Below are 15,600 nucleotides of genomic sequence, written 5' to 3'. Positions count from 1 at the left end.
TCAATGTTTGTGGGAGCCTTGACATCAGGGAGCGTAGTTTTTACACTTCTGCATTCTGGGCCCTAGAACAGAGTAGATCCTCTACTTTTGATCGGAGGTGGAGGCACAAATGGAACGCAGTTACTTTGCGACGTGTTTGTTACTGAAAGCATTCTTCCCAACTACAGGAAAAACAAAGGAAACACTACAAAACATGGTCAACTAGCAGTTTAGATGAGAAATGAAAAGTAAAATACCTAAGTACTAAACTGTCTTTTCCAACTCCAAGTGGAGTCATTTGAAAAGGGAATGTTAGCATGTTACAACCGACAAGAATGCCACAAAAGTGATGGGGTTTGAGTTGGGTAGTTAAAAAGAGAACTTTCCAGGCAAGAGATGAACAAACATCGTGAACACAGAACAGTGGAAATGCACACGGTTTGTACAGACCAAAGGGTCACTGAGACGGACCACATAGAAAAGGGCCCGGGGACGCATATGAGGATCTGCAGGGAAAGAGAATGAGGCAATGACGACATAATTCTCAGAAGGGAATATTGGTATTAGTAGTCAGCTGGAAAAGGCATTTTAAAAAACTTCAGAGGATTTTAACTGATGAATTTAAATTGCTATCCTTGTTTCAAATCACTGCACTTAGACAAATGATTTTGATATGTTGAGAGGTGCCTAAGAGAGCTGAAAAGCAGTGTTCTAGGAACAGTGGCTCACGCTAAGAATTTTTTTCATGGACATATCTGAAACTGTAACATTCAATGTCAGCACATGTATCTGGGTGGAAGTACGTGAAATTATTCCCTATGGTTGAGACTTGCTGATGACCTTGGATTTCAGTATTAGGTATAATCAAAACACACACAAAGTATGGGGAAATTTTCTTCATTTTTAATTTACAGCAGAAAGAATATAAAGCATTCAGAAAACATTTTCCATATTTTAAGGGCAATTCAAAACATTTTGCATGGTTTCCAGCAGCTGATTTCTTCAACAGATCCATTGATTCAATGATGCTTTACATGCACAATTACAAAAATAAAACTTACAAAAAAGAAGACATCTAGACTAGTTTTACATGCAAGTCTCAGGGACCCCCCATTGGGCGCCAACTACTGTGTGGAACTGCCATAAGCGACCGTGCAGCCAGAGAGGGGTTCGAGTTAATTGTCTTTATTTCGTTCACACAGTACAGCTGATTTCAAATGGGTAACAAGAATAGCAATTAAATCTTCAGGAGACAGAATAAGATTAGCTATTAATTTTATAATGAAGTCCTACTCCTGGCACTTGGGAATTCAGATTATCCAAGAAAGCTGCGCTTGCCTATCATCTTATATTCAAAATTAAGATTCACAACCAAGAAAAAGCAGACAGAAATGCTTCATTTCAGTGGAAGTGCATTTGTACCTCACCTAGGATTCACAGTTGTACTGGTAGGCTACACTGGTAGGTTTTGAACCTACTTCCTATCCCCTCCGTAAGAACCCTCCTAATTCTATCTAAGTCTTCATCTTCCAGAATTGTCTAACTTACTCAATTAATAATGTAGCGTGTGAAACATTACATAAATAATAACAAATGTGAGGCTTAAAGCGAATCACTGAGGTCATTACTCTTGTCAAAAGATCAGTTTTTGTACCATAATAAATGGAATAAATGTATCTAAATTCAGTATTAATATATGATACTCTGAAAGAGCTGGCTTTCACATTCTATTCCCATTTATGAATGCAAAATTGTGTTTATAAATTACACAGTGTCCTCCTATAGGTCAAATTGTGTTAAATAATAGATAGCTAGATGGGGACTGCAATAGCTGCAACATAATCCACACATTTAAAAACAAAATCGAGTCAGGTCAGTTTACAAATGTACAGGTGGCCACTAGTTGTGGGGCTGTCGCTTTTGCCAAGCTGATCACAAGCAGTAGGACATATACTGTACAGTAACCCGAGGTTGGCAGTGAAAGGAAGTAATTAAAAAACAAGTACAATTATAGAAAAGGCACCAAGAGCACTGACCCCAGTTTTTACCACAGTCTTTTTGTATCTACCTCCCTTCTAACGACACCAGTTTAAAAGCTTATTTGTGAATATTTTCAGGCTTCACAACAAGCCTTGAGCTTTAACACACAGTTGGCAGCCAGAACCAAGAAAAAACTATTATCTCAGCTTTACACCAACTGATCCTGAAACTTGACCTGGGAATTTTAAACTGGCATCAGCAAATGCAAACTTTATTCTCTCAATTTAACATTAGTAGTTTAATTTTTTAAAAGCATCAGATTTCTTTGGCTCCTCATTATGTGGAAAGAGTAGTATACCATGACATCCTCACAAGACCAGTTTGCATCTTTTTAATTTTTAGTAATTTTTTTGTGCAATTTTTGTTACATTTTCTGGTTTCCATCAGGAGATATGAAAACATGAGACATTTTTCTACTTATCATACTATTTCTTTTGTCAGGTTTTGATCATTCTAAGTGTCCTTTGTTGGAGTGAGTGGATGGTGTTAAGCTTTACACTGACTCATGATTATCTGTTTAGCAAAAGTAACTTAATTTTCTTAAGCAATATTAGCATTCACATTACTTGGCACCATTGGCAAAAAAATACTAAATAAAATAAAATAAACTCCTGGTAGCCAAAATTAAATGTAAACATATCCTTTTTTTTTTTAAGTAATGTTACTCTGCCTTTTTTCCTAAGTCTAAATACAGTAGCTCTTTTTTTTTGCAGTTTAGTCATGCTTTAGCAAAATGTTCTTCTAAAGAACATTTAAAATAAAGTACTCTTATAGTGAAATAAAGTTTTTTTTGTTTCATTTTACAGACCATAGCCACTAATGCTTTGCTTTTGTTCATTTCTTTTTTCTTGATTTCATGCACATATCTCTGTTTTAATATATACAATATATACAAACAATACATCCACATTTTTCTTGCTCATTCAGACAAAACTATACAAATAAGTTTATCTTGCCATGTTATTGACCTTTGTGAATAAAATATTTAGCAATTAATATAATCCCTTTCAAATATTTTCTCACTTTCCATTTCTACCTTCTATATATACACAGAAACTGCTCAGTTTGGATGAGATATAGCCAAAATATGGAATTTACTGGCCAGAACGCAGCACCACACTGATCTTTTAGGTGGCAAATGTCCAGGCAAGGTTTATGATTCCTTAGAATGACTACAGTTTCCAAGGTTACTAAAAAAAAGCTACATGCTTTACCAATTCTCTAATTCTCATTGCACATGGAAGTAAGGCCAAAAATTAAAGTGCTGAACATGAGAAAAGGGATAAGATGACTCCTATACTCGCAGGTTCTTGGGAGGTGGTGGGGACAAGAAAATAAACCGTAAGCTGTTTCTCATTATTTCCCATACATTACCCGTTTACCACACACCCGCCCCTCTGCAAATTTCCACACATTAAAAACCTGCAGATTTTAAAAGTTGCATTGTGTGCTGTAGAGATTACAACAAAAACAAACAAACAAAAGAAAAACAGTGAGGGAAATGAGAACACACGGACCCAATAAAGATTTGTATGATCTAAGCCCTCCACTGAGAACCAATCCCAAAGATTCAGCTTCTTGGAAATAATTGACAGGTGCAGGAAGAGCATTCTCGTTTTTTGCTAGTGCATCCCCACCTTTTCTTATCTATATTTTTGGTATAAGTATTTGCACAGTTCCACACGATGTTTGAGTACAGCCCTGTATGAGAAGGGAGAAGGCTTCTCCTAAGCAGAAGAAGCCTCTTTCAATTCCTTGTGGTGTCTTGTTTTCCCATGATCCAATGGAAGATTGAGTTCCAAGATGTCTTGCTGATCAAATTAAAAGTTGTCCATGAAAGTGCAAATGCAATGACCAAAACATTCCTGTTAAAATCCTGCAGCTGATCTCCCCAAAACTGCAGAGGGATTGTGTGTGTGTGTGTGTGTGTGTGTGTGTGTGTGTGCGCGCGCGCACGCACATATGCGTGTGTATGTTGTTGCATGTCTCTGCTAAAAACAGAAATGAAAATAGTCTGAAAAGCAATGTCACATTGCTAAGGGATGCTGCTGTATATCTTCAAGTTCCTTGGCCTTTTTCAATTCTTTCACTCTGGAAGAGAAACAGAAGATACCAGGTGAGAACTATAGAGTGAAATGGAGATCAGGTAAAGGAAAGGACGTTTACCATCCCTCCGAAGTGAAAAACCAAGACAAATACTCTTTTGAGAGTTGATAGCAAAAGGACCTCCTGTTAAATTGCTGGGGAAAACACTCAACGAGGAAGACATGACCCTTCCTGAAACTTCGCTCCTACATCAAGTGGCTCTAAACCAAAACAAAGCCAAAGCTTACTGCATTAAATGAAGTGTTCCAATAACATGCTCCTCTTCGAAAAAGTTAACTGATCACGTAACTTCCTGTTTGGCCTGGTGGGCCTCCATTAACGCAAGCTAGGCAACTGCACACACATTTTTTTAGCTTCTGGTATACCTAGGGATTGAACTGCTGCTTTGCTCCCAGACTGAACACTGTGAGGTATCTTGAACCTGATCACACATCTATCTGCACAACTGTAGTATTTCACTCAGATATGGTGGAGTCGTTCTGATTTTCATAATCCCTTACTTTCCTCCCATTCCACACTGTAACTTTAAAAGATGGTCAGATCACTTCCCCCAGGGCTCCCAAGTGGACAGCCATAGAGTGAGACCCATGAGGTACTTTGTTCTATTTATCAGACATGTAGTAGACACTTTTAAATGAAGTTGTTTATAAACAGTCATGGGAAGTTCACATCAGCAAATTATTTGTTAATTATCACCTCCAATCTGTATTTTTTAATATAAGAAGTTGCCTTAGTTTTTTAATACGGCCACCTGATGTGGATGGGGTACCAGGGGAAAGGCTGTTCAGCTGTATTTCTTTTTACTCACAAATAATTAGGAGCTTGCTCTAATAGCAGAATGATCAAATGCCAGTGCAGCTCCAGAGTCTAATTCCTGAAGTTGGTGCCTGCTGTATGCATCACTTTATAGTGCTTCATACGCTACAATTAACATTCGCTTCCCAGAAATGGGTGTGAGAGGATGGTTTTAGCCAAATAGAAGTGGCAGTTTCGAACCTCAAGAGCATGACAAAATAAAGTTTGATTTGTTTTTCTAATATGGGCCTAGACAGAGATCAGCAGTCCCCAAAACCAGTTTTCTCATTCTCCAGGAGTATGGTGTCTCCTATTAAGTTATACCAATAAATTTAAATTTTATTTTAAAACAAATGCTGGTTTACTCTGTGAAGAGATTCTTGGAAATTCTCTGGTGGGAAGAAAACATTCTGAAAAAGCAGTTAAGTTGTTGCTGTATTACACAGGGTGGGATTCAAAGAATGGCACATATGCTATAATAGCAATTTAAGAAAACAATTATATTTACCACCTCCAAGCACAATCGTTTCTGAGTATTCTGCAAAGTTGATACAATCTCTTCAAAGAGAAGCTGCTCTCTTTCAGAAAAAAAGCTTTATCATTTTATCATCAGTAATGCTAAAAAGAATTATAATGCTTGAAAATTTGCTTGTCTGATTTATTTACTAAACATACCAAGCCCAGCATGATCAACAGTATGTCTTCAAACTTTTAAATCCTTTTTTCTTAACAGGTACATTAAGAATACACTGCTATGTTCATAACTGGATCCAGGTATTATTTAGTTTTAAATTTAGTAATTAAGTATACCATGTATTATTGAATTTAAGGGTAATTTGGATAATATTACAATACAGAATTGTGCATCATTATAGGTCCCTATAATTTTGGACATGCATACTTGATAAATGGCTTTTTAAAAATTGAAACATGCTATATTCTGTGTTCAATTTTTAAACATGCAATATCTATACTAGCAGCCCTTTGGCTGGAAAAATGCAAGGCATGCATCGATGCCACCTTTACTTCTGGGCATGCAATGTATCTGTACTTGTGCAGACCTAGGTGAATTATTGCAAAATGTGCATGCTACTTCACTATATTTTATTTCTGCACTAGTACAGAATTCATTCACAAATATGCAACAGTGACTCCATCACTGATGAGATTTCTAAAATTTGAAGAATTGTGAATTCAAAATCTGATAGCATAAACACAAAGATATTCATTCACACCTTTTCTAGAGTGAACAGGAGTATACTTTAAAAATATTAAGTTCATCATTGAAATTAAAAGAAAATGGAGAGTGAATTATAAACCAGAAATGTTCTATATAGTTTTATATCAAAGAATTTGTAATCAGCTGTTCATAGTGGGTATAACTTAGACATTTAACTTTTATTTAAAGTGGTCACATTTGCTTTTGCAGTTTTTTGCAGTAACTTTTAAAACTAAAAAGTCAAAGAAGTTTTCATAATGTTTCAAAGTTACCATGTAAACACTCTGCTATAAAAGTAGTGATAGCCTCACATACCACTATGGAGAGATGCATGTCCACAGAGAGGGCCACTGAGTGTTTCCATTGGAAACACGAGACATGCCCATTTCCAGATGTATTTTCTAGGCTTTCATAACTTCTGAGCTAAAGTGGAGAATTTAGTACTTAGTTTCATGATGAAGTTTTCACAGTACACTAGCACTATAAATGTATCACAATGACTTAAACGGCATAGGCAATTTTTTTTACAGAAATTTATTAAAGGAGGAATTAGGAAAAAGGAAGAGAACATTTATGTTTCAATAGCTGTACAACTTACTTAATATGTTACCTTATTTTTCTCGTAACACCACCGCTATCTCCAATTTGTAAACGTAGAACCTGAGATTTACGGGAATTAAGCAACCTGCCCCCAAATAATATAGTTAATAAATGGCAGAGCAGGGATTTGAACCCAGGTTTATCCGACCTCACCACTACACTTCACTGCCTCTACTAAATCTCAGGATAACAAAACTTTTTTTTAAATCCAATTTTATTGAGTTCTCCAGAAGACTTTATAGACAATATGCATTTGGAAAATTTCCATGGCATGGGATGACTATGTTGTTGAAAGCTGACAGCAACTAACAATTACCCTTCTGTCTTGCGAACGGGTTTCAGCCCCGGGCAAGTTTGCTATGGATACAGTGTGACCAAAGAAATTGACAGCAAAACATTTTTTGGAGTGAAAGGGTTTATTACCCGGCTTGTTCTCCCAGTGGTAGGTCAAGCACTAGCGTTCTGCCTCCGCCCAGAGCACTGGGCCGAGCTCTCTATGTACCACAGTAATAGCTTATTGCCTAAAGGTGTGGAAGTGGTAGCCTAGCAACAGGCCAGTTACATCATCGGGTGGTTTAAGTTCAGTGAGGATCCTGGCCATAGGAACCCCAGCTTCCCCACACCTTCTCAGTCTAAGCTGTCATCTTTTAGAAGATCCTGTGTCAATTGTATTGCAATGCTTTAGAGTACAAAAATTACTTTCACATAAAACATACCTATGATTTTATGACAAAGACCTGAAACATGTAAAAGAAGTGGTCTAAAAGTCAAGGAAATGGGAGAACTTTAGCTTCATTCTCCAACTTGCAATTTGCAACCCACGTTGTTGTTAATTCACCTCTGAAGTTTAGATGAAATTGAGAGACTTTTATAATCTGTTCTACTGAGATCATGAGTTTTATGTTACTTTAGGACAGATTATTAGGATAAGCTAAAGGTACCTAATTTTTATATTAGTTTAGTCTTGTTTTAAATCAAATGTCAATCGGATAAAACAATGTTTGAAAGTAACATTGCCTCCAAATAAACAGAAAACAATTACTTGTATCACTTAAGTGATTTAGAACATCTGATAATAGAATTAGCAAATTCTAGAAAATGGGTGTTTTAAATCAGTTTCAAATGGTTACAGAAATTTGTTGTTGCCTTATCTCTGTCAGTCAAGGTGTGAATGGTGTATGGTAACTAAAAATACATCTACCACCAGAAAGATCATGATAGAAGTTTAATAGTTACCTCTAGGTGATCCTCCTTGCTTATTTGTATTTCCAAAATGTGCAACAATGCATATGTACTTCTTTGCAGTAACAATTACTCCTGCTGGCCATTCTTTGGGGGGAAAATATGAGGTGTTTTTCTATCCATCTGTTACTACTCTCTGTCTTACAAGTTTTATATTCCCATGATATAAAAAAACCAACTGAAAAATCCAGTGGAGAAAATCCAATTTTATAGAACAAAACCAAAATCAATTGATTGAACTGGTTTCATTGATATTACCTGTGTTGTAAGCCCATTTCTTCAACACACAAATTTGGTAAATATAGACCAGAATTTTAAAAATTGGAATGAATACACAGAAATCTAGTACCTATGGTCACCATTTCTGTAGAACTTAGAATATAGATGTTCAGTAAACTTGTGTTGCATTATGTTACACAAACTCAGTTAAGGGCTACTGAGTTTTTGGTTCTCTGAAGGAAATATACCTGCGAGGCTCATTCAGGGCTAAGAACGAACTGAACCTAAAAGTGTCCAGGGTATCTAAAAATCCCATAATCATTGCACTTACTCCTGAATCTCAGCACACGGAAGACAGGCAGGGCAGTCTTCCTTGAGGCTGTAAAGACCACTAATACAGTAGAGACACTATAGCTTCTGCAGGTACATGGCCACTGCTACTGTAAGGAGAGCTGCGACGGCCGTTTCCAAACCTCCACATAACAGGGCATAGTATTCCTATGCCTGGCGATTAGGATAGCAAGGCTTTATCTGTGACCATTCAACTATTAAAATTAAAGACAATCTCAGGGTTTCCCCAAGCATCCTAGGCTGAAAATAATCACCACTCTGGGATATTGTTGCTGTCTCAACCAAAAAAACAGAAAAAAAATATGTTGCATCATAATGTACTGAAGTGATGTAATAAGCAACAGCCCTGAAAGCCAGCAAAAGCCCATAGGGTTAATTTCCACCAGACGTCCAATGACAATTCATGAATCAATGCTGTAGGCCTGCTGCAGAAACCTGTAGCAAACAATGGCTCCATGGGTAAAGCGTAAGGCAAAGCTGCTCCATTACATCTACTCGGTAACGCTCAGCCAGAGAAATGTTTCATGAGTCAGTGGATTTCAGCAGGTATAGTCTCGCAATGCTGGACGTCAAAAATATACAGGGCAGCCAGATGTGGCTTTCTGATTAGTTACCTGTTGCTCTGAAAGCTGCAATAGCTTGTGGGGAATTTAGGATAAGAGAGGTCTTGCCATTTTCCAGAAATCTCATTTGGATTGCAAAACAAAAAAGACAGAGAGGCCAAATAAGAATGACACAGAGCATGTTGTCTGCAATTTAACACACACCACTGTGTTCCAAAAATATTCATTTCCTATAAGAGGCAAGTAAGACAAAATTACTTTGGAGATTTAAATCACATCCATGGTGACACATCCCACATTTATTTCTTACTCCTCAGTGAATATCCCGGGATCCTCAAAAACTATGACTCACATCAGAGTAACAAAGTAAGTGTGATATCAGAGTTGTTGGCCGACAGTTGTCTACTTTTCTCAGTTAAACAGTATACTTTCAGGCATCTTAGAGAATTGTCCCTTGGATCAAAGTGTATGTAACAGCAAAAGATGCAAGTGTAACTTGCAGAACTTGATAATGACCCAGTGAAAAAATTTTGAGGGGCATCTCTCAATGGTGCTGAAACCACTACTTACCAAGAGAACTGGCAGCATCCGGCAAAAGTTAAGTATTTGGAAACCCAGTTGTCAAATACAGAAAAAAAATCTGTTGTTTAAAAATGTGTGCCCGAAAAGTGTTATCTCTTAATGCTCCAATTAGGGTTCTTTTATTCCAGCAGGATGGCTTACCCACCTTTATAGAACACAGGTAACTAGGCCAGCAATTTACAAGAAACAGGTTATTTAAATACCAGAATTCCCACTGTTTATATTACTACCTGTGGTGACTGCTATAGGTTATAAAGCTTCCCCCTGGAAATATCATTTCAGATAGGGAAAGAAGGAATTTGTCCAGGCATTGCTTTTCAGAGCAGTCTATCTGATCCCTAGGAACATTTTCTAATACCCACAAAAAAGAAGTACCTTAAAAACATGGAAAGCCATTTTCTAACTAGAAAAAAGAGGCATTAGTCTCAGTATCTCCAGGGTAGTCTGCTATGTAACCCAGCCATTCACTATATCCCTTACATATGTGGTTATCTTGGTTTCTAGCTGTACCGCCAAATGACATCCCACTTGATGTACTCAAAATCCAACAAGATGATAGTATTTTCAGTAAGTGCACTTTTAAAGTTTCTTCAACCTCAAAAAATCCTCCAGTTTTTGAAAGTATGTAACACTTAAATTAACTAAGAAAAATAATGAAAACTGTCTATTTAAATACCTATGTATCACAAAGTTTTCTCTTAAATAGACAAGTTACTGTGTCCAAGACAAAATAATCCTATGATAGCGTCAGGAATTTGAAAACTCCAGTTGAAGTGAATGGATATATTAGGGGTTCAGCCTGGAGGAAAGGCGGAGTAAAAATGAGCCGGAATCAGTGAAGAGTACTGGGTGCTTTATCTTAGCCTTTGCCAAGCAAAAATGAAAAATCTGAAGACACAGACAGCCCTCTCCAATTGCTGTGCTGCCAGAATTAGCTGATTGTGTCTTGATTCTGGTAGTGGACACTGCCTACCTTTTCAGACAGTTTCTGCTTCATTAACCTGCAAGCTGGGGTCAAATAGTGTTTTAGAGACACTGTACCATACAATTGAATTCTTTAAGTTCTCAAGCATTCATTATCTTTTGATGTGTAAGCCTTAAATGTCTGAAATATGGGATACTTAATAAATTAATAAGTAAGCATATTGCCCTCTTGACATAAACCCCAGGAATATAAATTCTCTTCTGGGAATGCTCTGACTCCCAAGAGTAATTTCACCTGGGGGACTGTTAGAGGGCGTACTGATGACTCCTCTGATGGCACCAAGTGGGAGAGAGAGCTTGCTGGTAATTAGACAAAGCCAAAGAGAAGCTATTCCTCATTCATGTGGTTAGATAAATCTGATCATACTGGAAGGAACCTTAAAGCTTCTCAGGTCCTATATTTGAAACTCCCTAAAGACAGAGCAGCGTAACGGATGTTATGAAATTCCAACTTTCCTTGCATGGGGAGGAATTTTAGAAACTCAATGACAGAGTGTGGCAGGCACTAAGAAAATTAAGGTAGGGGCTGGCATTGAAAAGCACCTTTGGAAAATGTATTCTTAAAAATGATCATAAACATACCAGAAACTAACAAGCTTCAAAAGCATGTACACAACAACTCTTACTAAATGTTGGCTCCCTGCAGCAGACTGTATTAACTGCATATAACATGCAAGATACTACAACTTTTATGACATTTGAATACTAGGGCATGCATCTATTCTCTTGGAGGTTTTTATTAAATGGAAAGAAATATTATCTATGTATGCAGAGAGTGACAGGTAATAGAGAGAGAAATGGAGATTTTTTCTCCTTTTCTCTTATATTTCAAACACAAGACATCTCTGAGTCAACTCTCTCACCTGAAATATTTTAATTGCATACAACTGTCTAATGCTAAAGAAAACTAATTAAATTTACAGATAACTATAGCTGCTTTAAAAAAAAACGAAAATTTCTCTGTCAGTTACTATCCCTGGTTTTAAATAGGTGAGACTTTAAATCTTTTATAGGGATAAGGTCTTGATTTAGAAGAACTTATAAAAATTCTCCTATCATAAGTTGGCAACTACAGCCCTTGGGCCAAATCAGCCCAATGCAAATTTGTGTAAGTAAAACTGTGCTGGAATATAACCACAATGGTTCATCTGTATATTTTCTGGGGCTGCTTACATGCTAAAATGGCAGAGCTGGGTAGTTGCCACAGAGACTGTATGGTCCACAAAGCCTAAGATATTTACTATCTGGCCTTTTAAGATAAGGTTTGCTGACCTTTGGCTTAAAATACAATGAATAAATATTAGCATCAACATAAATGTAGTTAGATGGGAAATACCTTCAGAAACATTATAAGTTTCAGATTTGGGAGGTATAATCTTTTCTTAGAAATCTTACAATTGACTAAATATAGTATTAATGTAAGGTTAAGAAAAGAGGGCACTGGATGTGTTGAGTTGATGAAATATTTTAAATACATTGCCCTTATTGTTATCTGTAAGATAAGAGTTGTCAAAGTAATCTAAATTCAAGTCTGATACTGGTGAATTCTATTCCTGGCTTTGAAAAAATCAGTTCTCTGACCCTATATCTTTATTATAATTTAAGATGTGTTGTAATAGTCACATCTGGCAGAGACTTCTGCCCCTTGTGTGTCCTTATCAATCAGCACCATATTCTAAGGTCTCAAGAACCCAGTTGTCATCATCACTATCATCGCTTTAAAATACAGATTCTATTGGAAGATCCATTCTGCACTGCAATATGGAATATACAGATTTAAGGCCCCTTGCACCACAGTTTCTTTATTTAGCATTGCCATTAAATGCTGGAAGTCAGATTTGCTCACTATTTTATAACCAGTGTGCTGGATTGGTTCTCAAAGTGCAGCTGCAGCTTTTGTTTACTGACTTACCGCACAGAGCCAGGGAAAGGGAAATTAGGAAAATGAAGCTATAGAAACAGAGTAATGGGGAAACAGTAACTCTAAACAAGATACAGATTAGTAAAAAAAAAAAAATGAGCCAGTACACCTAGTGAGCCTTCTTGCTTTAAAAATCTGGATACAGCAGTAGTTGAGGTAATTTCACATGGCAAATCATTGTAATCACAAATAACCACCTTCTTGATGTTTTCTTATAGTGCAGCCTTATTTAGGTTAAACTTGTACCACCAGCCATATGTGTACTGAAGGCATCTTCCACCACGGTCTAAGCATGCCCTGTGGCAGTCCAGAAGGTCCTCCCTTACACTTACTCATGCATTTGCACATCTACAGTACGTGACTGTTTTCATGTTGTATAAAGTAGCAGTGTTAGTAATTAGGGTTAGTTTTTATTTGATCTTATTTCATTCAAAATGGATGTGAAACTTACTGGCATACCTAGGCTGCAGCCCCATGCAAGCAAGCAAAAAGCAAAATATTGAAAATGGAAGATAAAGATAAACTGGCTAGCAGGCAGCTAAACTCACCCTTTTGTACAGCCTATGGTCCACCAGGGGGCTTTAGACAGTAAAACAACACCAAAGAGCTATTAGCATGTGAGGGTCACAACAGAAATCTTATAAATAGCTTTACTTCAACAAAAAGAGAGTATAAAGTGGTTCCTTTTTTGGAAAGAAGAGAGGAGTGGTGGTGGGGTATGTGAGATGAGCAGGTAGAAAATTCACCAATTTATTTTTAATGTCTAAACACGTTAGGGTCCTATGACTTAGCAAAATCCTTAAGAAATGGGACACTTGTTACTGATTTCTGAAGTCACTACCTACCCACCTTTGCTGAGAGGGTGTCATACGAGGTTTTCTACTTTAGTGTTTCAAAGGGACAATACATGTCACAGTTTCTCTTAAAATAATATTTAATAACCCAGAATGGAAACAAGATTAGATTCATCCAAGGGAGAACAGGAGTTCAAAGTTCCAGGATGGTTTACAGGATTTCTTCAAGTTCCTTAATTGCATATATAGGAATGGGAAGTAAATACTGCTCTTACACAGTCGGTATACAAAGGTTATTAAAATTGGCCTGCTTATTTTCCTAACTTATGAAATATGAAAAAGCATAGGCAAGAGCCAATAGGGGTTTTTATTTTATTTAATCCCAAATAATGAGTAGAAATTCAGAGGTCATAACCAGATGTTCTCTTCATAATAAACCTTCTTGCTAGCTTTAGGAGGTTATTACCAGTTAAAATGGGAACCAAAGAAAGATAAAATCTTCATGAAATTCTTCTCTACTAGTTTACAAAAAGAGAATCTAAAAACAACACTGAAAGGATTCCTTTGTTCAGCCTACCTTGGTAAACAACCTTTTATGCATTTATATTTTGTTTAAAAATCTTACCCTGGCAAACTTGCCCAGTGTAAACACACTGCATGCATGGCTTTGGCCAAAAAAAGAAAAGATCGTGGGACTTTTTGTGATTTTGCCCATATGACCAAGGTTTTATTACTTATACATATTTACAAGCTTGAGGATAAGAGAAGAAACAAGGACAGTTTACGTGTGAAGATGCCTGTTTAAAGTGGCCTGAAGAGAAAAAAGGTAACTTTCTTGAAAACCTGTCAGGAACATGTTAACTACAGTCTCAGCAGGGCTGGATGGGATCTTCTGGGGTTTTCCATTTTGCAGGTAGGAGAGGGAAGAGGAGGAAGGGAGTGTGAGCACATGGGAGAACATCTGGGAAAGGGCCTGGGTAACATATTTTCACCAAGAGAGAAACCTGACCACTCCACGTGGTTGTAAGCTCTAAGGCTAAGGCAGAGGGGCGACTGAGTGATAAAGAAAGGGCCTGCCTTGGGAAAGGCCTGCAGAATTAACTTATTATGCCCTGGCCATGCCCCATATTTTGATATGTGTTTCCTAATGAGACTTTCTATTGCAGAGTATTGATACTGATATCTGATTGGTTAGCCCATCATGGAGGGAAAACCCAATCCCTGTGTGGTAGAGTGCAAATGGGTTGCTGGGGCATTGTAAGTGTACATTAGCTTTTTATGCAGCTATAGAATACCAAATACATTCTAAAGAAGGTTCTTTTAAATGTTTTTATGACTGTTAATGCATGACTGTGTATGCATTTCCTACTACTGTCATATAAGCGAATTCTTTTGTTAATTTAAGTAAAAGTACAAGTAGCCAGCTAACCCCTCTTAAGTCTCAAAGTCAAAACATTTCCAAAGTTAGGGAGCAGATAGTTTTAGGAGTAAGAAAAACTAAAGTGAAATGAAACTTCTGAGAAATCAAATTGAATCTAGACACTCAGGCTCTTGGTACAATTAAACAGGAAGAGGAAACAAGCCTGCTTTAAAGTTTGGTTCTTGTACACTGTACAGGCTCCTGAGGCACAGAGAAACATCAACACAATGGAGTCATCAAAACACAGCTCAGACAGCCACTGTCACAGACATCAGGCTGGAGGCATAGCAACCTAACAAAGAAGACAAAACGCTTTCCACCAGCCCCCCAAATGTAAGTCAAGGATCCAGTCTTCACCAAGAAGTCTCAGATCTGAGGAAACAAGAGAAACTCCTCCAGTTAGCATCAGAGGAAGATGCTGTGTGTCCCTGGAATGCTATGGTCACAGGAGCCCCTCTGTTTCCCACTGAAAATGTGCCTCTAGTTATACGAGGTTTTTCCTTTTCTGCATATGCCAGGAGAGGCACCAGCTAGTTAGTGGAAATTCTACTTCGGAAGTCTTAGAATTAGTACTTTTTTTATCCTTTCCTTAAGAATAGAAGCTGTTTATTTTCTGTCTAGACACACATTAGCACAGGAAGGGTTTAGGGTGAAGAACATACTGCAGTGTGACATGTAAATAGAGGTTAGAGTGAAATTAAAAGCTAGTCCAACTAAGATGTCCTCACACCCAAATTAAAACAGAAACACTGGCGCAAATCTCCTTTGTTCAGCACGTGCAATAC

General features: G+C 37.3%; 1 protein-coding gene across 10 annotated transcripts in view; it reads right to left on the bottom strand.

The window, feature by feature from the left end:
* Positions 1-860: 860 nt before the first annotated feature.
* Positions 861-15,600, bottom strand: part of CAMTA1 (calmodulin binding transcription activator 1) — an 833,565-nt gene continuing 818,825 nt past the window's right edge. For 6 of the 10 annotated variants that reach the window (XM_057499667.1, XM_036925330.2, XM_036925333.2 and 3 more), the window contains 2 exons: positions 13,150-13,180; positions 861-4,110 (listed from right to left, as the gene is read on the bottom strand). In XM_057499667.1, coding sequence (XP_057355650.1) covers positions 4,078-4,110; positions 13,150-13,180 — 64 coding nt within the window. In that variant the 3' untranslated portion in view covers positions 861-4,077. The remainder of the gene's footprint in view (positions 4,111-13,149; positions 13,181-15,600) is intronic. The other 4 variants (XM_036925331.2, XM_036925334.2, XM_036925337.2 and 1 more) reach the window with 1 other exon arrangement.

This window comes from Manis pentadactyla, chromosome 4 (assembly GCF_030020395.1).
Source record: "Manis pentadactyla isolate mManPen7 chromosome 4, mManPen7.hap1, whole genome shotgun sequence".
NCBI classification, from domain to species: Eukaryota; Metazoa; Chordata; class Mammalia; order Pholidota; family Manidae; genus Manis; species Manis pentadactyla.
This window is presented reverse-complemented; position numbering and strand designations above follow the sequence as displayed.